The sequence below is a fragment of the Loxodonta africana genome, chromosome 20 (genome assembly GCF_030014295.1).
Source record: "Loxodonta africana isolate mLoxAfr1 chromosome 20, mLoxAfr1.hap2, whole genome shotgun sequence".
Classification (NCBI taxonomy): Eukaryota; Metazoa; Chordata; class Mammalia; order Proboscidea; family Elephantidae; genus Loxodonta; species Loxodonta africana.
In genome coordinates, this window is record NC_087361.1 from 30,720,019 (window position 1) to 30,744,120 (window position 24,102).

General features: G+C 36.8%; 1 protein-coding gene and 1 long non-coding RNA gene across 3 annotated transcripts in view; both read left to right on the forward strand.

The window, feature by feature from the left end:
* GBE1 (1,4-alpha-glucan branching enzyme 1) overlaps nucleotides 1-24,102 on the forward strand; it is a 307,590-nt gene that overhangs the window by 270,225 nt on the left and 13,263 nt on the right. The window contains exons 13-14 of the mRNA XM_023548170.2: nucleotides 3,363-3,547; nucleotides 5,578-5,708. Of these exons, the coding sequence (XP_023403938.2) occupies nucleotides 3,363-3,547; nucleotides 5,578-5,708 (316 nt within the window). The remainder of the gene's footprint in view (nucleotides 1-3,362; nucleotides 3,548-5,577; nucleotides 5,709-24,102) is intronic.
* On the forward strand, nucleotides 7,372-16,923 carry LOC135228304 (uncharacterized). Of its 2 annotated transcripts, none has more exons than XR_010318700.1 (2): nucleotides 7,372-13,465; nucleotides 14,162-16,923. It is a non-coding gene; the product is annotated as an uncharacterized LOC135228304 (long non-coding RNA). The 2 variants fall into 2 exon arrangements; XR_010318701.1 differs by having other exon boundaries at nucleotides 14,751-16,923.

The window sequence follows — 24,102 nt, forward strand, 5'->3', positions numbered from 1 at the left end:
CCAGTCTCTTTTCCTCACTGAACCAGAGATATTGTAGTAGTAAACACACCTGAACTTCTCATTCTCCTGCTTAAAAATAACCATTTGTTCCCTATTGCCTGCAAGATATGATCCAAATTCATTACCATGATATATGAGACCCTTCCTAATCTAAACTCATCCTGCCTGTTCTGCTTTATTGCCTCACCACAAACCCTTTTGGAGCTAAACTGAACTGTTCACAACATCTCACCTTTTCACACCAGCACACTTGTGCATTCATTTCGTTCTTCTGGAACTCTGCCCACCTATGATCAATCAGTCAGTCATTGTTCCATATTTCCATAGCATTTACTTCTGAGCAGGATGGTGCAGTAGTAAGAATCAGAGCCCTGAAACCAGGATGTGTGGTTTTATAGGAGTAAAAATGGCATGGGGTCAGTGTCTGGCCCCCTCCAACCCCACCAAAGGGGAAAGAGAACCAGGATCAACAGCGCATGACTCCCATGAGGTGGAGGCCAGATAAGCCTCCTCTTTGCACCATCTACGGGTCTCCACCATCTTTACTAATTCTGACACCAATCATCCCTTACACAGCACTCTCTACTTCTCTGCTAGCTTCGATAATTCATTACAGTGATCACACAGAACTCACAGACCATAATCATGATTATAGGATTTACTAGGGAAGTAACAGTTAAAATTCAGGCTCAGGAACACTCAAGATACAGTTCTTCCATCAGGATAGCCTCTTCCCAGCCGTGCTTGCAGGCACACCTTTCCCTGGCCTTAGGCATCTCCCCAAAGGCACTCAGCTTTTTTTCGCTGTGGGCTGGGAAGCCCACTGCACTATCTCCTGCTGCTAGGTGTCTGTTGCCGGGTCTGTCCTGCCACCGCTTCTCACTGTCTTCAGAGTTAGAGCTTGCTCTCTCAGTCTGCTTCCAGGAACTTCTTAGCACAGGGATCCCAGGTCCAAAGGACACACTCTCCACTCCTGGCTGTTCTTCCTTGGTGGTGGTAAGATCCTCCTCTCTGCTCTGGAATTGGCTGCCTTTCAAGGCAAAACTGACCGATTCCCTTCATGGGCCACAATTACCTTAAACACCTGGGTGAGAGTTAGAAGACCATGGCCAGAAAGGCCACACAAAAGTAATCAATTACACTACAACAGGCCCTACTATTTAATGACCCTGTGGGACTGTTCTTTGTCTCAGTTTCCTTACCTGTAAAATTGCAGACAATTATATTGCCTACCTCGGGGACCTCATAGGGCTGTCGGAGATTGAACGAGTTAATTCACGTATAATGCTAACAATAGTACCTGACACATAACAAGCAGGCATTAAGTATCTGCTGCTGCCTCTATTTTAATGGTCATGGTAATAATGATGTAACACTATCTTCTGAAAGAGGGTTAACGGAATTGCTTTTAGATACTGCAGTCCGCTGGGAGAGCCATGGCCATAACCAAAATAAAATAGTGCTTTCCCTGTAGAAAGTTTCAACTGGAGCCAGTTTGTTCAACTACCTCACGGCATCATTGCTCTTCTCTCCTAAGTTCCCCACTAGTTGAAATCCCAGTAGTACTTAGTATATACTTTTCCCCAGACTAGCAGTACCTTTATTATCAGTAAAGAAAATGTTCTAACTGTAATTCTGTAGGCATATCAATTTATCATTTGAATGGTCAATTGAGCAAGCTTTGCCATGGGTGCAACTTAGTTGATATGAATCAGGCTCCAGACCTCGGCATAATTCATAAATCCCTGGTGTCACTTTAAGGCATCGTCAGGCAAATGTAGGCCCACTGACTCAAAAATTTGCTTCCTTCCCCACTGCCACACTGTGGGCAACATCATAAGAAATATTGCCAATTCCAAATATTAGAGCTTAGCAAAATGTTTGCAGACACTTTGATTTTTCTGAAACTGCTAGACATACCTGGATGTCTTTCTGTTTTGTTGTGTGTGTGTGTATATGTGTGTGTGTGATTATGGTCCTGAATGTTAAATGTAAATTGCAATGTTTCTTATCAGAGTTTACTATTTAAAGCAACTCTGCAGCAAATCATTTTGAATTACATCCTTGCTTATTAGTTTTTATTTATTAGAATATTAATATACTAGTTTCTCTTAAAGTAGGATACACTTATGTTGGTTATGGTACTTTCTACACTTGCTAGAGAAATGTGTGAGTTAGCAAATTGCAGAGGTAAGGTGGTAAATGAATGGCAATTTTGGAAAGTCATGTTTCATTTTTTAGGGGCACAAATAAGCCTTAATGTAGAAATCTAACTTGGGAAAAAGCATAGTAAACAATCTATAAGACAATTAATATCTAAATTTTGTTCTCAAAGTGAGGAATGAGTATTTGTTATTGTTTTGTTTTATTTTTAAAGTTTATTCTCATTATTTTGCTAGAAATAACTACTTGATTTCCAACCAAGCATCCCAGCTGTACACACACACATACTTGATATTAAAGATACACACATAGTGGTAACAAATAGAGGAATAAGGGAAATGAGTAATAACGTGATGACTTGGGTTACTGCAGCATCTGAAGTTTATGAAGCACTTGCCTAATGTGATAGGGTGGAAGGAACCTTGGAGTAGATTGTAATGCTCACTTTTCCACTCGTTATGTGTATGAGGTTGGGCAAATCCCTTACCTGTCCAGATTTTTCATCTGTGAAATGGATATAAGAGAGCATTGCTGTGGGAGCTACAAATCACATACATACAAAAGCCTTCTTCCTAAATTGTAAACCACTCTACAGATTTCGGAAACCCTGGTGGTGTAGTGGTTAAGTACTACGGCTGCTAACCAAGAGGTCAGCAGTTCAAACCCGCCAAGCACTCCTTGGAAACTCTGTGGGGCAGTTCTACTCTGTCCTATAGAGTCACTACGAGTCAGAATCGACTCGATGGCAGTGGGTTTTTTGGTTTTTCTACAGATTTCAGAGATTACAGAAACAGATTTCAGAAATTACTCAGAGATTTCAGAGACTTTTTCAGAGATGAAATAAGTTGGACAGATAGAGTTGTCCTCATTTTGTGCTTGAGGAAACTGAAACACACAAAAAGCATTGTGTGACTGAGCCAAAACTGGACTCTGGCTTCAGAGTCTCACCGTGGAGCACTATCTGCAGGACCGTGGTGTTTCTGAATCAGGAATGTACATGCATACATCACATAAAGTCTACAGCCATAGGAAATTGTAAGCTAAACTAATCTTAAAAATGTTACGACTTTGAAAACATGATCATCAAATTATCTTAGTAAGAAATGCTAAGTTATCTTTCCTCCCTGCCTCCCTCCCTCTCTCTTTCCTTCCCTTCCTTCCCCTCTTCCTTCTTTCCTTCTTTCTTTTTGAAAATGCAGGTAATGAGTTTGGACATCCAGAATGGTTAGACTTCCCAAGGAAGGGAAACAATGAGAGTTACCATTATGCCAGAAGGCAGTTTCATTTAACTGATGATGACCTTCTCCGCTATAAGTTCCTAAATAACTTTGACAGGGATATGAATAAATTGGAAGAAAGATACGGTTGGCTTTCAGCTCCACAGGTAAGCTCTTTGCTCTAAATGTTAGGCTTTAGTAACCAATGTTGTACATGTTCAGAATGGCGATCGGTTTACATCTACACACAGATCTCCTAAAGAGCACTTTATTATGGGCTCTGTAGTGCCTTGTAATGCATTTCAAGTTGTCAAAACATGCCACCCTAGCCTCTCCAATAGATAATGAAAATCTTCAACATAATGCCCTGCTCACCTTCCTGGTTAGTTTATTGTTGTTTAAATATAGTATTTTTTGTTTCAGTCGGTTCAAGTAAATGACAAAAGTGCTTCATGGAATCCATTTTGGAAATTACTGTGGAAGCATCTTAATTGTTTTGACTGTTTTTCTTTATGTAAATAATTATGGTGTCATAAAGAAACTATTTTGGAAACATGTAGATTTCTTTCTTTTTTTCCCCCACTCTTTTCCTGGTCTCTAACTTGTCATTTCAATAGAGTGCCATTATACCTGCATGCTGTTTTGTATTTTTCATGAGCCCAACTTGCCACTGGAATTAAAGTCTCAGTTTTCAATAACTTTTAGAAAATGTAATTAACAGGTGCAAATTTTATACAGGTTTTTTTTTTTTCTTGCACAAATTAACATATAGTATGTGTTAGTTACAATCCATTTACTTTATACCATTGCTGTTTGAAATTACTGTTGATCTGTTTTTACTTTGGTGTGTATGTTTTTTAATGGTTGAACAAAGGTACTTGTATATTCAGTGAGACTGACTACATGACAGGAATGCCCTAATCATGTTTATTAGTGATGCTGTTTCCAGGAGAGAGAGCAAAATGATGTTCCTTTTCAATAGGAACAATGTTGAATACCAAAAGGCACATTGTTTACTCCAGAGCCTTAGTTCACATTTCTAAATTACCAGGAGTGGTGCTGCTGATACGCATGGAAATAAGTCCTCTCAAAGCTGGGGCTGGGAGAGGGTGGTGATCAAAAAACAAAGGTTCTCACTGGCAGTGGTAAAACACTATGTATAAAATACAGTTTGTAGATTTTGTAATTTATTTTCAGACCTTATCTCTCTCTCTCTATATATATATATGTATGTATGTATGAAACACCTTGCCCTTGAGTCGATTTTGACTCATAGCGACCCTATAGGGCAGAGCAGAACTGCCTTCTAGAGTTTCCAAGGCTGTAATCTTTATGGAAGCAGACTGCCACATCTTTCTCAGATGGAGCACCTGATGGGTTCCAACTGCCCTTTTGGTTACCTGATGAATACTTAACCACTTCACCACCAGAGCTCCTATACACAGACACACACAATACACACACACATACACACCCCCACACACACTGTAATGGACTTCGTAATGGACTTTAGGTTGCCATTAAATCCGACACAGTTGTGCAAAAATGTAAAGTTTTTAAGATAACTAGACTTTCAGATAATTAAATATAATAATGTTATATTGTGAAAAATGATTTTAGTGCCTCATCTCATTAGTCTGTCTGAAGACTTAAAAATAAAAAAAGGTCTTAGAGAAAATGCGTTTATAAGCAGCTCTAATACACGCATGGAATCCCCGAGTGGCTGGATGTTTAACAGAGGCACCTTGGGAGAAAGTCCTGATGATCTCCTTTTGAAAAGTCAGCCATCGAAAACCCTTCGGAGCGCAGTTCTGTTCTGCGACCATGAGTTGGAGTGGACCTGAAGCCAGCTGTTTTTAATCCATGCGCAGACACAAACACTTTATCTATGGTACCGGGGCCATGTTTTTACCTGAAATCCAAGCTACACATTAATTCTCTGGTTATGCTTTGCTTGATATTGGCAGGTGGCTGGTGAGATTTTTGTATGCGTTTTAAGCAAGTTGTGAGATTCTTGTTGGCTTATAGTTTGATATTGCAAAATTGTAACATGCTGTTCAAAAAATATCATATTCTGGCATTTTCAATTTTAGTTTAATGACCAATAAGGCTATTAAGAAAGATAACTTTTTTGGAAACAATACTTGTAGCAGCATCTAAGTATTATTTAAGGTAATAATTGTGTTCATTCTTGCAGGCCTTTGTGAGTGAAAAGCATGAAGCCAATAAGGTCATCGCTTTTGAGAGAGCAGATCTTCTTTTTATTTTCAACTTCCATCCAAGCAAGAGCTACACTGATTACCGAGTTGGAACAGCGTTGCCAGGGAAATATCCTTTTTCTTGCCAATGAGTATGATGATCTGCGTTTTTTTTTTTGAATTATATCTTAGAGTATTAAAAAAAAAAAAAGACGAATGCTGACCTTAGTGATAGTAGCTCTCAGTTTCCTCATCTGAAAAATGAAGAGCTTGAAATAGTGGATTGGTGAATCTGGGCTTAGCTGAATTATACAAAAGTATTCCTAAGGCTTATTCCAGTTCCCAAAAGTATGATTCTAAGCATTTTTAAAATAACATTTTGATCTAATATGCAAACTCAGGAGATTAACTGATTATAGTTTTTCTTTATGAAAAGGTTTTGTAAGTTGCCTCTAAGAAATGTCTCCACCTAAGCAAGATGTAGGAAGTCAACATGACATTCTATGTGTCAGTGTATCTCTAGCCACAAAACAAAGAAAATACCCTGTTCAGCTGCTCAAAGAAAAAGGAAAATGTATGTTGCCACATTGATAGAAGTTCTGGGGTAGGTTGCCTCCAGAACTGTGGTAATATCATCAAGCTACCTGGTTTGTTCTGTGTCTCTACTTTCTAACTCATGGCATATTAGCAATGTCCAAAGGGTAACATATGATATAAAAAAAAAAAAAATAGTCACAAGATAACAGCCACGGTTCCAAGTGTCACATTCAGATGCAACAATTTTCATTTTGTGTGTTTCTTTTCACGATTTGAGATACTTCTCTACCAAAACTTCTTTCATATTCCATTGACCAGATTTGGATCACACATCCCGAGAGAAATCTCTAGGAAAGAAAATAGGATCACCATGCTTGAACTAATCAGCTAGTTATAATCAGGATTTACCCCTGAGTTTCCTAGGAAGTAGACTCCTTGGTAAATTAGCCATGCAGTCAAAATGTTCCTCAGCCACATAGAAGGAAAGAGCCACTTCTGTCCATTCATTAGCCAGTAGCATCTGCCACCACCCTGTGATTCTCTCTGACATCTTGGGTGGTGAGGAATGATTCCCTACAGTCTCCCCACCTAGCAGATCACTGTCCCACGTGACATCAGAACATAAGAAGAGGAGGCTGTGACTGTGACTGCTATCCCAAATGTGCCCAGGTTAACTTTCACAAAGAGACAGGTAAGGGAAACCAGTGTGCTGGGGTTACCTGCACTAAGGAAGTGCTGTAGTGTTCAAAGAAGGAAATATCTTTGCCATCTCCATGAAGAAATACAGGCAAATACAGGATGTGTAATTATTCAAGCGTGACCGTTCTTAGCCCTAAATTGCTAAAGTAATGTCCCTGGACTGAACCTTCTATGCCTGTTAATGTAATATTAAAAAAAAAAAAAAAAAGTTGTTATTGAGTCCAACTCATAACGCCCCTATAAACAAATCAAAATACATTTACAGAATATTTGGGATCTACTCCAGACTTTTGTAAGCATTGTCCTTGATGCCAAGTAGGAGAGAAGAGATACAAAACCAAACCATGCTGTAAGGCATACATCAAGAAATGGAAAGGGGACGGGACTGTTCCACGGAAGAACAGAGGACAAGGAAGAGAAAAAATAATAATAAAGAGAGTAAAAAAAGATCTTTAAACCTGGACATTGAGAAATGAACAGGATTGTGTAGGAGAAAGAAAAAAAAAAAGGAAGATGGCCATCCCAGCTTTTGGAAACCATAGAATATCATTATCCAAAAAAAAAAAAAAAAAACCCAGTGCCATTGAGTCGATTCTGATCTTTTTTTTTTTTTTTTTTTAGGTAATGGAAAATACAATAGATTAGTTTGAGAATGAGGTGCATAAAAAAGTAGCAACAGGAGATAAAGCTGAAAAGACAGATTGACATCACATAGTGGAAGATTTTAATGGCATATTAATTAGAACAGGCTTTATTCTATAGTTAGAGCGAGTCACAGAAGGTTTTTGAGCTAGGGAGCTACTTGATGAGAATTATGCTTTAGGAAAATTTCTCTTTTATCAGTGGGTAAGACAACTTTTTTGAGAAGAGAGATTGGATGTACAGATATTTATTATGAGGAATTACACTATACCTGAAGATTAAGATGGCATAAACTAGAGCCGTGCTGTAAGGTAGACCTATATGTAGTGCTTTCTTATAATGAAAGAACTTGCAACTCTTTGGACCTAGGGTTTAGAAGAGATAATGTAATGTTTCACTTTAAACAATGGGGAAAATGGTAGTGGCATTATTAGTAAAGATAGTAAAGTAACCAGTTGGAGGAATAAACAATATGAATTTAACTTAGGATTGTTGACAAGTGGAAACATTTGTGAGTTCAGTGATGATGTTTAGGAGGAAAGCCTCGGCTAAAGCTACATAGCTCTCCCATCTGAAGTCTCTATGACTTTGGCTCACAAATGTTATTGAATGAAAACATGTATAGTAACATCGTATACATTGAGTAGAACTCACCCAAAAGTTAATTTTTATTTATGTTGATTTGGTCTTGGTAATCCTTGCCTCAGATTGAGTCTTCCAAAATTTAACAGCTTGTTTAAATGTCTATAGCACCTGTTACACAGAAATTCTCTAATTTAATAAGCACTGAATGCTTTACATTAGTGAGCCCCTTCAGAAGCTGTACTCATTAAAAGTTGTGATGACATAGACACCTTGGGAAATTTGGGCCATATCTGCATAGAAATGATAGTCAGTCATCTTTTGGGTTTCCAAGAGAACCTTGAAGAAATACTGTTGGTCCTTTTCCTGGATTGGTCTTTTACAGATTTGTGCCCTCTTGGACCTTGTTTGGAAACCCTGGTGGTATAGTGGTTAAGTGCTATGGCTGCTAATCAAAAGGTCGGCAGTTTGAATCCACCAGGAACTCCTTGGAAATTCTGTGGGGCAGTTCTACTCTGTCCTATAAGGTTGCTATGAGTCGGAATCGACTCTATGGCAATGGGTTTTTTTGGGACCTTGTTGGGGTGGGGGTTTGTTTACCCTTGCTGGCTTTCTCATTCATGTCTTCCTGTTAGCAAACTGTAACTAATTTCCATGTTATTGCTTCCTCTAAGGACGTTTGCATTTTAATAACAGTCTCTTTGAATACTCAAGAAGAATTAAATATCTAATAGAGGATTTTTTAAATAATGAGGATATATATATTTGTGTGTGTGTGTTTGAGGTGACCAGGAGAGCATTTCCAACATTCCTCACACCCTTACAGTACAACTTCTAATTAGCTATATGTTATAACACCAGCCCCAACTTCTAGACTGAAATCATAAAATCTTCTGGGTTTTGAGAGGTCCTACACTCAAACCTCCCAGTTCAGGGCAGAAATCCTATCTTTAAATTTCTTCGCCAATAGTCAGCTAACCATTATCTGAACACTTTCCAGTTCTATAAATTTCACTATTTCACAAGGTAGAGAATTCAAGTTTTTTTTTTTTTCATTGTTAAAAATAATATTGCATTAATGAACTGAAAATTCCATCTTTGGAATGTAAATGCATTACCCCTAGTTCTCTGCTCTGGGGCTACCCAGAACAGGTCTAATGCCTGCCCTACATGGAGCCACTGAAATCAGAAAGGCATTTAATTTGCTCCTTGAAATGCTACCTCACCCTCCTCTTCCCTTTTCCAGACCAAATACCTTTGGTTTCCTTAATAGACCGTCATGATCCTTTCTAGACTCCATACCATTACATCTCCCTTACGAAAATGCACCCAATATTGTTCATATTCCTCTTATACTGTGCCTCCAGAACCGACAACACAGTATTCCAGATATGGTCTGACAAGTATGACACAGAGTGCCTCGTTGCCTCCTTTTATGTAGTTGCTGCTCTCTTATTAATATAGTTAACACTGCATTAGCTTTGCTGGCAGCCATCACATTCTCCTACTATGCTCCACTTTCATTCAAATAAAAACCTTTAGTTTTTCCTTTATGTGTACTGATGTCTGTCGGACCTCCCTTATACTTGATTTATTTCATTAATAATTTAACCTAAAATCTTATTCTTAACATTTGACGTGAAAAATGCAATATTATTTTTTTGCCTCTCACCTAATAATAGAAGATAAAAGGAATACTAGAGTAAAACAGTTCTCTCTTGCTAGCCTGTTATGAGTGTACCGTCTTCCATAAGCAGCAGATAGATCTATAATTTCACTTTCTTGTTGTTGCAAGCTTAGCTTTAAAAGCCTTTTTTATTATCTTTAACATTTTACAAGTATTGGTTCTTTTCTGGTCTTTCATCTTTCTGACCTTATTCTACATTGTAGTTCAACATTATAGGATCAATTCAGATAAAGAGAAAGTGTTCTTTAAAAAAAATAGGATTTCTATGCTATATTTTCTGACTTTACCAAAGCATTCTGTGCCATTGGTATTTCCAACTACTGAGCAAATGAATTGATTACAAAGTCTTACTGTGAATAATTCACGGTGGCAAGATTGGATGTACTAATCAAGTCAAGAAATTCATCAAATTTTTAATTCCCTGGGAAGCAGGATTTGGTGCCAGAACAAATGTAAAGTTTCTGAAGAAGTCATTTGAACTTCCTCTGTCATTATGAAATATAAACCGGCTGTAGATAACGTGTCTGAATTCCTGAGCAGTTCCGTTTGTTGAATGTATGTAGCCTCTAAATCAAGTGGCAAGCCATCAGCTTTCAATCAGATCTGTGGAGAATAGATGGTGACTATTTTCCTGAGCAACTGTTGTAAGGGGAGCTATTTGGGGCTAATGCCAGGGAAGATAGAAGAAACAATTTAAGGCTGCTTTTAAGTGTCGCTTCAAAATAAGGTGTTTCCTTTGGAAATCAGAGAGACACGTGTCATTTGTATAAATAAGGTTTTGGATACGGTCTTCATGTGACTGCTGAAGGGCATAGTATTTTTTCTTTGAAAGGCAACTGCAGCCATAGTCTGGAAAAACAAAATAAAGCAACAACAGCAGCAACAAAAACCCTATGCCTATATACTGTTCATATTTGTCTTTTTATCTGCTAATCCTCGATGTAATACTCACTCACATTCTTTAATACAATAGACAGCAATGTGAGTAATGCAAACTTGAGATCTAAATGTACTTGGTAAGCAAGCAAGGTTACACATTTCATTCTTAGGAAGATTACGTCTTCCTCATTTGTTTATATTTACTATGATTTTACGTGGTTTAGCCTTAAATATAATGCCCTTTATATTATCAGAATCGTTAGTATATTTCTTTACTCATATATCTAGAACATTATCAGATAAGTGTTGAATCAAAAGGAATGCTGCTAAGTCCCTGAAGACAAACTGTCTTTCCAACCTGTTTTGAGTAACAAATGATAATGCCACATTTTTAGTGATGTGGGGGAGAGTGTTGCTGTTAAGGTGCCTCTTTTGGGGGCCTTCTGTTTGCTGGACATTTTTATTAGGCATTTAGTTTAGTATTCCTGGCCATCCTAAAGTACTTGCATTAGCCTTGTGTAACAAACCAGGAAACAAGCCTTTAAGTAACTACCAAAGTTCCCTTAGACACATGGCTGGTGAAGATTGAACAGCGTATGACAAAGCCCATGTTCTTTCTATTCTATATCATGGGGCCTCTTTCTGTCTGTCATTTGTGAGTGTATGCATATGGTTGGTGGTGGTAGCGATGGTGGTATTATCGATGATGATTTATTTCTGGAGGGTTTGAGATGATTTTTCTATAGGTCTGGGAAAATAGCATGAGAAAAATGTACATAAATTCATGGCAAAGACAAACTTCTCTCTAGTCACCTGACCATCCCACCATCCCTCCCCACAAATTCCTCCCTAGGAATTCTTCTCTGTGACCCCTATCACCGTCCTCCACAAGAGGAAAAAAGATATTTTAAAAAAGAAAAAAAGTAGAGCCCTACATATTCAGGTTAATTATTGTGATTTGTGTATCCTAGAGTAGAATTTACACGTATCACAGTTCATGTTCAAAGTCAAACTCTTCTGGAGCTCAAATTATGTGCATGGTCTCAATTTAAGTTTACCATGTGGTATTCGATGTATGGTTTAAAATCTCACAGCTTATTTATAAGGTATTTGTCTTGATATACACAGATTTATATCCTTCTGAGTGCAAACAACACTAGAATCAAGTGTTGTTAAATTACTTGTCAGCATGCTGTTGGAGTGGGGGTGGGAATGATAGTATAATAACAGCCCCCTTTCCAAATGGCATTGCAAACTGTCACAATACGGAGATACTAAGAGGAGTGAGCCTGAAGTATGGCGTGTGAAGGATATGTGAATCTAGGCCAAGAAATATTTAAAGCTAAGGGAACAGATGAGTAAATAGTTGGATTTGACCCAAGATCTTTGAAAGGCTTTCATTAAATGGCTGCAAGATGTACTTTGTAGAATGTAAATTCAGACTCTGACATTTGCAACCTGTACACAGAGTTTCTAATGAGCAAATAAGGTCACTTGGATGATTCACTGGAGTGTGATTGCTGAAGGCAGAGATGTTGCTTTGAGTTACTCAGTTTACAGAAGCCTTTGAAGTGTGGTTATTTAACACTGTGTTTCTTAGAAACTATGTTTTCAGCAACAAATAAAAACAAAGGACTTCATTTCAGATTAGCTAAATGCCAGATTCTATCAAGATTACATACTTAAAGGTTAATTTCTAGGCGAAAGAAAAAGAGCATCTCAACTTCACTTTCCAGTTTTTCAAGTTATCGATGTTTTGATAGAAAAACAAATGCAAGGTATCCTCATAGGAGTTGTACACTAACTCTTCAACAGGTGTGTGCTGCTTCTTGTGTGTGTGTGTGTGTGTGTGTGAGTGTGTGTGCATGTGCATGTGTGCCTTGATCCTGCAACTTAGTGATGATGTTCTTGATGTGAACAAAGACAGATAATGCTACTGACAATTTTATATTTGACATTGGTCCTTTTGTATCTATAGCTTCATAACAGATGAATAGTCATTGCCTAGGTCAGCCGTGTTTAGTTTCCAGAGGACAGTGACACTTTTAAACATTACTTAGAGACCCTTCTGATCATTTTTTACTGTTAAAAGGATCTCTGTGATTTAATGATAATGACAGTGCCCCCACCTCTACTGGTATTAAAAAGGCTATAATTTAGCTTCATTTTTCTACCCAGGAATTTGAGATGAATCACAAAGTGAGAAAATGTTTTACACAATTAAAATTATTGCAATTGTGCCACCACTTTTTAGATTGGTTCAGTATATAGTCATAAGATGTTAAGCAGTAGTAATAATGAGCAAGCCCTTACTGCACACAAATGTTTTTAGTTTTATTTTTTGTTTGTGTTGAGTAGCCGTCACAGTACGCTGAGATATCAAACAGCATTGTTATCTACAAACCGTAGAAGGAATGCATAGCTCAGTTGCACAGTGATACTGTCCTCTATTTTCCGAAACCTGTCTAGCCATGGTTCAGTCAAGGTGTCTCTTTTAATTCTTGTCTTTCTGGAGCAAAAAAAAAATCAGAAATATTGTGACCTTTAAAAACAGTACATACCCACCTAGTAATAAGTATCACTGATAATTTTGTGTGTGCTGGGGTGATCATTTTTACTAGTTGGTGTAGAAGGGAGCCCTGGTGACGCAGTGTTTAAGAGCTCGGCTACTAACCAAAAGGTCAGCAGTTTGAATCCACCAGCTGTTCTTTGGAAATTCTGTAGGGCAGTTCTGCTGTCCTGTAGGGTCTCTGTGAGTCATGATCACCTTAACAACAACAGTTTTGTTTTTTTTTCTTCTATTATATAGAAAAAGGAGCCCTGGTTGTTTGGCGGTTAAGTACTCAGCTGCTAACCAAAAGGTCAGTGGTTCAAACTCAGAAGCAGCTTTGTGGGAGAAAGATGTGGCAATTGGCTTCTGTGAAAATTTATAGCCTATGGGGCAGTTCTTCTGTGCCCTACAGGGTCACTATGAGTTGGAAATGACTGGATGGCGGTAAGATTGGTTGTTTTGGTTTGTTATGTGGAAGCTGATTCCGAGAAAACTACAAGACTAAGAGTTTTATCAGCGTGTTATCAATAATGTCTTTACTTAGGTACTTAGTTACCTGCAACATAAAGCCTAATTTTGGATGGATAGACGATGGATGGGTAAACAGGTAGGTAGATGGTTGGACAGATAGATGGATGGATGGATAGATGGATGGATGGACTGATGAATGATGAATGGAGCATACAGCTACCTAATCATAAAAGAACCCCTGATGTTGTTAAAATTAAATGACTGATATATAAAGATTACTATAATAAGCAGCTTTTCCTGTAATGTCTTTGTTTAATTAAATGGTAGAAGGGAAAATTTGATAAAGTATTATCAGTACAATACACCATCTTTTTATAAAATCTGAAATTATACTAGAATCTATTTTCAGTTAGAATACTGCTTAATAGACTTTAATAACAGTAGCTACCCTCTCTTACAGGCTTAGTACGTGTCAGGCACTCTGCCAAGTGCTTTACACACATTATCTCATTTAGTAAACGTTTTCCTTTTCTAGGTAACAGCATTGCAAATATGGAAGAAGACATTTTACAATGAAAACATTGGCATGAAAGATTTCACATCTAACCTTTCTTTTAAAATAGTCCATTATTTTATCTAATATAGATGGTTCTCTTCCTTTTTAAAAAATAAGTTATATTTATGTCTGATGCTAGCTTTGTTGTTGTTTTTAATAGATCATTCTGTGTCTAAACTAAATTTATAATATTGAACATTAAATCACTTTTTCCTCTGGATTTCAGTAGTTATTGGCCTTTCTTTTTCAGTGAATATCTCTTTCCTGCCAGAAAGCTGTTTAGGTCTTCTATAACTAAGATATTATTTTCATTTCCATCATTTCCTGTTAAGATGTTCTAATTCAGAATCTTACTGGGTAAAAGGAAATGGTCAGTGTTTTATTTACATCTGAAAATACTTGAGGATCCTAGATGGCTTCTTAGAATTAAGTCATGATTCAAGTAGAGGTTCTCTGTGGTTATTTAAGGGCTCCCAAGTGTGTGTGGTTGCTATAACCAAAATGAAGAGCTATTGTTTCTCCATAAAAAGATGGAGAAAGTAATGAACATTTTTTTTTTTTTTTCTAGGAAGTAATGTCTTCAGTTGAAATCATGTGTAAGAACCATCTCTAATTCTATTAAATTTGCTTCTCTTGGGCTAAAGCTATAGGGTTGCTGTGAGTCAGAATTGACTGGATGGCAACAGGTTTGTTTTTTTTTTGGAGGGGGGGCTAAAGATGAAAAAAATGCCTAATTAATGCATATAAGCAAAAATTAATCTCTGGAATTAATTATGGTTCTTTTTTATTGTCATGAGGTATCAACCATTAAATAAGGAAAGTGTTCTTTAGATATTATCAAGTAAAATGATTTAATGAAAATATAGCTTGATTAAATACAATTATATTACTTTTCATTGACAGACCATGAGTGTTTTATTACAGGAATATCACTTAAAACAAAAATTAGCGTCTTTGTCCATAAAGTTATAAAAATTATTGTGATTTTTTTTTTTCTTTTTTTTGTATGATGACTCAGGCAAGGTCATCATTGTAACTATGGGCTTGATAAAGATGCCTCTAAACCTCCACGCCACCTTGACCTGTGCCACTGTGCCCGATCACCAAGCAGAATGGCTAGTGCATAGCATGGTGATGTTTAATGACTGTTAGGAAATACTGGGCAGCATAGGATCATAGAACTTTTAAAAGCTATGAGAATTGCAGAATAGCCTAGTTCACTCCGTTCAGCTTAAAAGCAATTATCTTGGCTAGGAAATACAGAAGATTATGTTAAGAGATGGTTTCTCAGTTAGTACCAAGAGTTACATTTGCATCTCACTTTATAGCGTATGAATGTTTTTATTTACTTTCGTTCATCTGATCCTCACATCATCTCAGTGATTCCGGTCAGGCAGACATTCTTACCCAACACTAGAAATGAAAATCAAAAAGATTTATAGCTTTCCCAAAGCCCTGTCCCTAGTAAATCAATAAATGTGATTTAAATCTGGTCCCTCTTTCCAGTACTCTTCTTCATTTGGGCACCAGATAATTCATCTTTTATGTTGCACTGTAGAAATGCTACTAAAACAGGTAAAGCATGTCTCACTAATTATAATTTTATTTGTTTCTCTACTTTTATTTGTGAAAGTTAAGGGTGCCTCTGGCTAAATATTTCCTACAGTGTTATACTAAACTGGTCTCTGACGCGCAAAGTATGAATCAACTTAAGGTATTTTTACAACTCAGTCACTTTAAAAGGGTAAGATAATTTTTAAGGAAAAATATGTCTCCTCAAAATTTTTATTAAACCAGAATATAAGCCTAAGAATATTTTGGCTTCAAGTACCGACCGGAAACTGTAGGTTCCACAATAGGCATTAGAGGATATTAGAGGATAAAAGGGTTTTTGGACTAAATATCCCACAGAGAGTTGAAAGATAAGAGCCTGGTTTCATCAGCTTTCTTGATGATCTCTTGCTCATGCGTTCCTTGACTAGTAGAAATTATGATACGTACATTCGCCCCATTTTACTGACAGGTTACAGCATAGGCGTTCTCATTTATTTTAGCCACACACAGTAGATACAGCTTTCGACAGACTAAGGGAGAGGAATTTCCCCGTAGATTTATATTAGAAGCATTTAAAGTTATGTATTTTCTTACTCTAATAATTTTGAATGTAGAAAATCTGTTCATCTTGGGGTTTTGTCTTCTGGCAGCATCAGATAACTTATATACAGGATGCTTAGAATTGTCCTACATGATTTGATTAAATCTCTGCAGACCATGGAGCCCTGGCCGGGCAGTGGTTAAGAGATCAACTGTTAACCAATAAGTTGGCAGTTCAAACCCACCAGCCACCCTGGGAAACTCTATGGCGTAGTTCTATCCTGTCCTGTAGGATCATTATGAGTCGGAATCGACTCAAGGGCAACAAGTTTGGTTTTTCTGGTTTTCTGCATTGGAATTTTAATGATATAGACTGAATGAAACTCATATTTGTGAAATGACTGTAAATAAATTCATAATTAAATCTTTATAGGATTTGATTCAAAAACTGCCAGAATTTTTGCACACTCAATTATGTAAATGATCTCCATGTTTGACTATGATAGCGAAAACATTTGTGGATTTTTTTTTGAATGGTACCACCAGGCATTTTGCAGAAATAGCAGCTTTACTCGTCACTTGTATTATTCTTTGCCACTTCTAACTGGCAAAATTAAGCCAGTGTGACCTTTTTTTTTTTTTTAAAATAAAGAGAATTGCAATCTATTTTATTAGATTTATTGTACCCCTGGGAACACACACACACACGCATGCACATATGTATATTTTTTTAACTAACAATCATGAAAGAGAGAGGTAGTGTGTGTGTGCGTGCTTAAAGCTCTCTCAATCATTTATCTAATTGGAGGAATGTTTACTTTGAATCTTTTATCTCACAGTAACCAGTATAGGTATAGCTAAGAGTTATGTGCCCAGAAGTGCTCAGGAATGACTAGAGTGATGATGACTGTGTGTGCACACGCCTGTAACTTTTGCTTTACATTCTCTATGGGAAACTAGCCCAACTCCTGCTCATTCAGCTTTTCCAAGCTGCACCATTATGATTTACTACTTGGTCTTAAAAGAGGAATATATCTTAACTGTGTATTGCTTCTAATAAGTTAGGACTTCAAATAAAGAAAAAAGATGGTTTTGCTCCCAAGGCTAAAATAATCAGCTCTCAAAATGTTAGGTACGTTAATGTCCATCTACTTTACGGCCTTTAACTAGCAGATGGTGGTAGATTGGTAGAAATCGTTATACCTAGGTGCATAGCCTGGCTCTGCAACTATATGATTTTTGACAAGTCCCTTTGATGATCTAGCTTAAATTCAATTATCTGTATAAAGGAAGCTAACTAGTAAAGTTAATAATGAAGGTCTTTGAGTATGTGCCAACGCTGGTAAACATTTAAGCATTTATCTACTTCAACTAAGAATTACATAAAGGCTTGTACCAATCAGAATTACTAACTTCAGAATTAACTACTTTAAATTGGCATGCATTTGTTTAACAGTTGCAGATTCTCTAAAAAGAAAAGAAGGAATAATCTTTTAAAATGGCTAAACTTTGGAAACCCTGGTGGCATAGTGATTAAGAGCTATGGTTCCTAACCAAAAAGCCAGCGGTTCAAATCCACCAGGTGCTCCTTGTAAACTCTATGGGGCAGTTCTACTCTGTCCTATAGGGTCGCTGTGAGTCAGAATCAACTGGACGGCAATGAGTTTTTGGTTAAGTAAACTTTATAGATAATAAAATAGGTTTGTGTTAGAAGCTGTAATTGTACATATCTAAAATGTTCTATATAAAATGAGGGAAGAAAATCAAGTTTATTCCTTTAGAGCAGAGTAGTAGTAAATAATTTCTTAAAATTTAGCAAAAGCATGCACAGATTAAAAAGCAAGACCCAAGAGTGAAACTACAGTAGCAAAATAACAAAACAAGATCCGATCAAGAAATATGCCAGATGCTTATCTAGGAGTCCCTGGATGGCGGTTAAACTGTGGACTGCTAACCAAAAGGTTGGTGGTTCAAACCCACCCAGAAATGCCTTGGAAGTAAAGCCTGGCGATCTGCTTCTAAAAGGTCACAGCCTTGAAAACCACGTGGAATTCGGCTCTATTCTGCACACGTAGAGTTGCCACAAGCCAGAATCGACTCAAAGGCAGCTAACAACAACAACCTAGATCCCTGGTAGTGGGAAAATATTCCTATGGAGATCGTATATGAGTCAGGGATGACAAAAATATAATAATTAAGTTAATAGTATATTAAAAGGTGATAATGCTGCGAGGAAAAATCAGAGTCAGGGCCAGAAGGTACGGAAAGGTGTTTAGTGTTCTGTTAGGGTAGCCAGGAAAAGCTTCACCAAAAAGATTCTCTCAATGGTTCTCAATAGCTTGAGGAACACTTTCCTTAAAAAAAAAAATTAATAAAAGCATATAGTCCTCAAAGAGTTCAGTGTTCTGTTCAATTAAACTTAAATGTACAATTTGAGCCATAATTAGAAAAGTTTTTAAGTTCTAATGAGAACAAAGCTGTGGCGAGAAGGGAATGGAAGCAAAATCCATAAGGGAAGAAGAGGCCAAGTTGGGTGTAAAACATAAGGGAGAGAATAAATAGAACCACTTTAAATTTATCATAGCCTCAGACAATAGTTTCAATGGTCCAGGGTCTAAAATAATGCAAGCAACACCAGCTAATAATTTGAGCACTTTTCCCTGTGTTGAATATTGTGTTAAGCACTCTATAGACATTGTCTCAGTTCGTCCCCATAATAGTCTTCTGATAAATTGTGACCAATTTACCAGTGAGAAACTAAGTCTCAGGGAAGTTAAGTAACTTGCTCAGAGACACACAACTGGTAATTGGCAGAGCTGAGATTTGAACGTGGATTTTTGAATCCCAAAGCCTATGGGCCGATATTATCCTGTTTCAGGATGCTCTCTCTGATCCCTATCTGTCTTCATGAAGTGGCTCAGATAATGTTTAAAAAACAAATCAAAGCCAGTGTTATCAAGGTGATTCCGACTCATAGCAACCACTTTAGGACAGAGAAGAACTACTCCACAGGACTTCCAAGTTTTGTTTTGTTTTCCCCTGAGCGTTTCACCTGGTCTTTTCTCCTGTGGAGCAGCTGATGGGTTCGAACCACTGGCATTTGGGATAGCAGCTGAGTGCTTAACCACTGCACCACTAGGGCCCCTTAGATAATTGGTTACTTACTGTTTATAATTGTCATTGTTTTTCAGAGTCTCTGAAGTTTCCAGTTATTTTTTCTATTTAGGTATATTGCCTATTTGACTCCATTGAAGGCTATATTAGAGTAAGTTTGTGTGAAGGTCTTTCTCTACAGAGTAAGTCAAAGTTATTTTGAGTTCAGAAGTACAGTGTAAAAAAGTGTTGTAAAAAAGTGTTTAATCTGCGTGGTTGAAACTCCCTTTGATGCCAAATTATATGGTTAAGAGATTAATAAAAATATGTTATTTTTTTTTCCTTTTCAATTTTAAATAATTGCTGTTGCTTCATAAAAAAAAAATTGAATCTACAAGTCATTTGACACAGTCAAAGAGTGACAATTTTAGGAGGTTAGGCTAAAAGTTTGGGTACATTTTTTCACTGTATTGTTTCTTGAGTTAACAAGAAACAGTTAATGACATCTTTAGTTAAACTTTTATAATCTCCTAGGATAAAGGAAAGTTCTTAATTGGACTAGTCAGGAGCATTCAGTAAAGTATTTAGATTAAGTTTCTTATTTGCATAAAGAAATGTGTAGTACTCAATATTTTGTATTATCATTTGATTTGCTGTTTACTGATGTGTGTCATTAAGCATGTCTAAGAATAAATTAACAATTTGCATGAAAATGCATTTCAAAAAGCATAGCAATGCATTAATTAATGTAGTAGATAATGACATTTGAGCCCCTCATGCTTTGAGCTTGCTTTATTGCTATTCTGCATTGTAATTAAAAAAAAAAATTTTTTTTTTTTTTTTTCACACCCAAGGAAGCAAACTTTCAGGAGTTGGAGTTTATTTTGTAGTCTAAAACCAGAAACCTATTGTTGATGAAACAAGAGCATCCTAGGCTATAACACAAGTATAATTCAGTTTTGCACTTGTCAAAAATAAACAACTGGGAATGCCATTAATACCTTGTTATGCAGGTTTAATAGACAACTTTAAAGTTCGGCAGCATGCCATTACTGAGTAAATCAGTGCTCCGATTAATTAAAATACTTGGGTACTTACATATAATTTCATCAGGAACTTTGAGCAAAAAATTTTTGATTGGTTGATGATTATGCCAGAATACATAGATCTTATAAGATATCAGTATGTGTTCAAACATTATCAAGAATAGAATAATAGAAATGTTGCTAAGACCATTGCGAGATCAATGAGCCATGATTGTAAGACCTCCGGAGTCTCAGAAGCAGGACGTGTTCATTAATCTCTGATTGTTTTCTGAAAGGACAAGTTTCAAGTGTTTCAGTGAGCCTGATCACCTAAATACATTACATGAAACTAGACAAGCTGCTTCTAAAGGTTAGTTATGGTTTAAAGCATAACTGTAAGCTTCAAAAGTTATATGTATATGATTATACAGCACACAGGTATCTAACATTTAATAAGATGACCTTTAGTGTCATGGGCAAAGAGAACTCTGTTTGCATCAAGCAAAATTTATCATTTTATTTCTCTCAGTTATAATGTAAGGCTATACTTTAAATTGTTAATGAAGACTGTTCACAAACATGAAGGCATATGCAGCTCATGCATAAAGATGTTGCTTTTTCAAGGGCTGCAAAATTTTCACGTGAACTTTTGTTGTTGTTAGGTGCCGTCGAGTCAGTTCAGACTCATAGCAACCCTACGTACAACAGAATGAAATGCTACCGGGTCCTGTGCCATCCTCTCAATCGTTGCTATGTTCAAGCTCATTGTTAGAGCCACTGTGTCAATCCATTGCGTTGGGGGTCTTCTTCTTTTTTTGCTGACCCTTTACTTTACCAAACATGATGTCCTTCTCCAGGGACTGATCCCTCCTGACAACATGTCCAAAGTATGTGAGACGAAGTCTCCCCATCCTGGCTCCTAATGAGCATTCTGGCTGTACTACCAAGACAGGTTTGTTCGTTCATTTGACAGTCCATGGTATATTCAATATTCTTTGCCAACACTATAATTCAAAGCCATCTTTTCTTCTCTGGTCTTCCTTATTCATTGCCTACCTTTCATATACATACGAGGCCATTGAAAACATCATGGCTTGGATCAGGCGCACCTTAGTCTTTAAAGTGACATCTTTGCTATGTAACACTTTAAAGAGGACTTTTGCAGCAGATTTGCCCAGTGAAGTGCATCTTTTGATTTCTTGACCACTGCTTCCATGGGTGTTGATTGTGGAGCCAAGTAAAATGAAATCCTTCAAAACTTTAATATTTCTCCATTTATCCTGATGTTGCTTATTGGCCCAGTTGTAAGAATTTTTGTTTTCTTTATGCTGAGGTGTAATCCATCCCGAAGGCTGTATTCTTTGATCTTTATCAGTAAATGCTTCAAGTTCTCTTCGTTTTCAGAAAGCAGGTTTTTGTCATCAGGTTGTTAATGAGTCTTCCTCCAATCCTGATGCCCGTTCTTCTTCATATAGTCCAGCTTCTCAGATTATTTGCTCAGTATATGATTGAATATGTATGGTGAAAGGATACAACCCCGACACACACCTTTCCTGACAGTAAACCATGCAGTATTCCTTCGTTCTGTGTGAACAACTGCCTCTTGATCCATGTACAGATTCCTCATGAGCATAATTAAGTGTTCTGGAATTCCCATTCTTCGCAATGTCATCCATAATTTGTTATGATCCACACAGTCAACAAATGCCTTTGCATCGTCAATAAAACACAGGTAAACATCTTTCTGGTATTCTCTTTCACCCAGGATCCATCTGGCATCAACAATGATATCCCTCATTCCACATTCTCTTCTGAATCCAGTGTGAATTTCTGGTGTTCCCTGTCTGTGTACTGCTGCAACCGCTTTTGATTTATCTTCAGCAAAATTTCACTTGGGTGTGATATTAATGATATTGTTTGATAATTTCCACATTTGGTTGGATCACAGTTCTTTGGAAAAGGCATAAATATGGATCTCTTCCACTCAGTTGGCCAGGTAGCCATCTTCCAGATTTCTTGGCGTAGATGAGGGAACGCTTCCAGCACTTCATCCATTTGTTGAAACATCTCATTTGGTGTTCTGTCAGTTGCTGGAACCTTGTTTTTTGCCAATGCCTTCAGTGCCTCTTGGACTTCTTCCTTGAGTATCATTGGTTCTTGATCATATTGCTAACTCCCAAAATGACTGAACATTGATCAGTTATTTTTGGTACAGTGACTCTGTATATTTCTTAAAGAGAGGTTGCCTTTGTCATTCATTATATTTTAAATTATACTTTGAGTACATTCAATAGTACATTTCATATTTGTTTTCAAATTATTCTCTGCTTTAATTTTATTTTAGAAATATTGTAAGATGTGGGGATTTTTTTTTTTTAGGCAAAATCAGGGTAAGAAGAAGGCTAAATGGGTAATTTCCACCAAAAGTACTGTAGTCATGTCATGTTCCTATAAATATTTTTTCAAAAATTAATTAAAATACCAGTACTCTCAGTCCCAGTGATGAATTTTTAAGCTTAGTGTGTACTGTAGATCATGGGAACAAAAATGGAAATGCCTAAATAAGATACACACAGACACATACTATACACTGAAACATATATACACATTCAAAATAAATATAGCAACAGAACACGAGTCTTTGCTACTCATTCATTCAGAAAGAAATCAGAGAGATCAATTAAATGTTGTAGTTTATGGTCCTCTCTGTGGTTCAGAACAATAAATTAGGCATAATTTATATTTTATAAAATAAAGGGTCAGATCTATTTGAAATGCCATACAGCTCTAACCTAAGGTTTTATGGATTATAGCTGGCAATAAATATAATTCAACTCATGAAACATAAAAAGGGAAGGATTTTAATAGAGCATTGTGGCAAACCCTGTGCTAGGTAGCTATCTTCAGACTATTAAAACATAAAATTCTCCTTGTTTTCAAGTGCCTGTTCTTTGCCTACCAGATGTTTTTGTTCACACTCTTCAATTAGAGCAATCCTTAGAATTTTGTACCTAACGTCTTCTGCCTTTGACAGTTGGTATAATTTCTCTCCCCTGGAGTCACTCAGCTCCCAGAAATTACTGCAATCGTAATAATATGGATGGATTGATTAAAGAATTAAGTCTGAACATAATATATATCATAATTCATATATACTCTAAGATGCATATTTTTTCACATTTTAGCAGGTCTCAGATTGAGATACATCTTAATGATTGGCATGGTACTATTGTGTTTTTCTTTTTTAGAAATGTATAAAATAGTTTATCTTAAAAACAGTGATGTCTTAGATTTGAAGATATATGGTCACTTACCGACTTTGCCATCTTTATGGTCATCTAGTCACTGGAAGAACCCCTTTTCTCGTCACTCAGTTTGAAACCTCAGGGCTTGTACCCTATAATAAATTTCCGTAGCTTCATCAGCGGGAGTGAAGTGAGTTTAGCGCAGAATGATATAAATGACAGTACTTCTTACATCAAAATCCTTATACTTTGGGCAGACACTTTATCAAGTGGCTGAGCAAACACAGCAGCTTTTGACGTATTTGAAGAGCCATTGAATTTAAGAGTCTTCATGCCTTCACTGTTCTTTAATCTTATTAATACAAGCTTCATTCAGAACATGGCTCTTCCTTGGTTCAAATTTAAGGACATAGATTATAAAATAATGCTTAGAACTTCTTATCTACTTCAACTTGTTGATAGA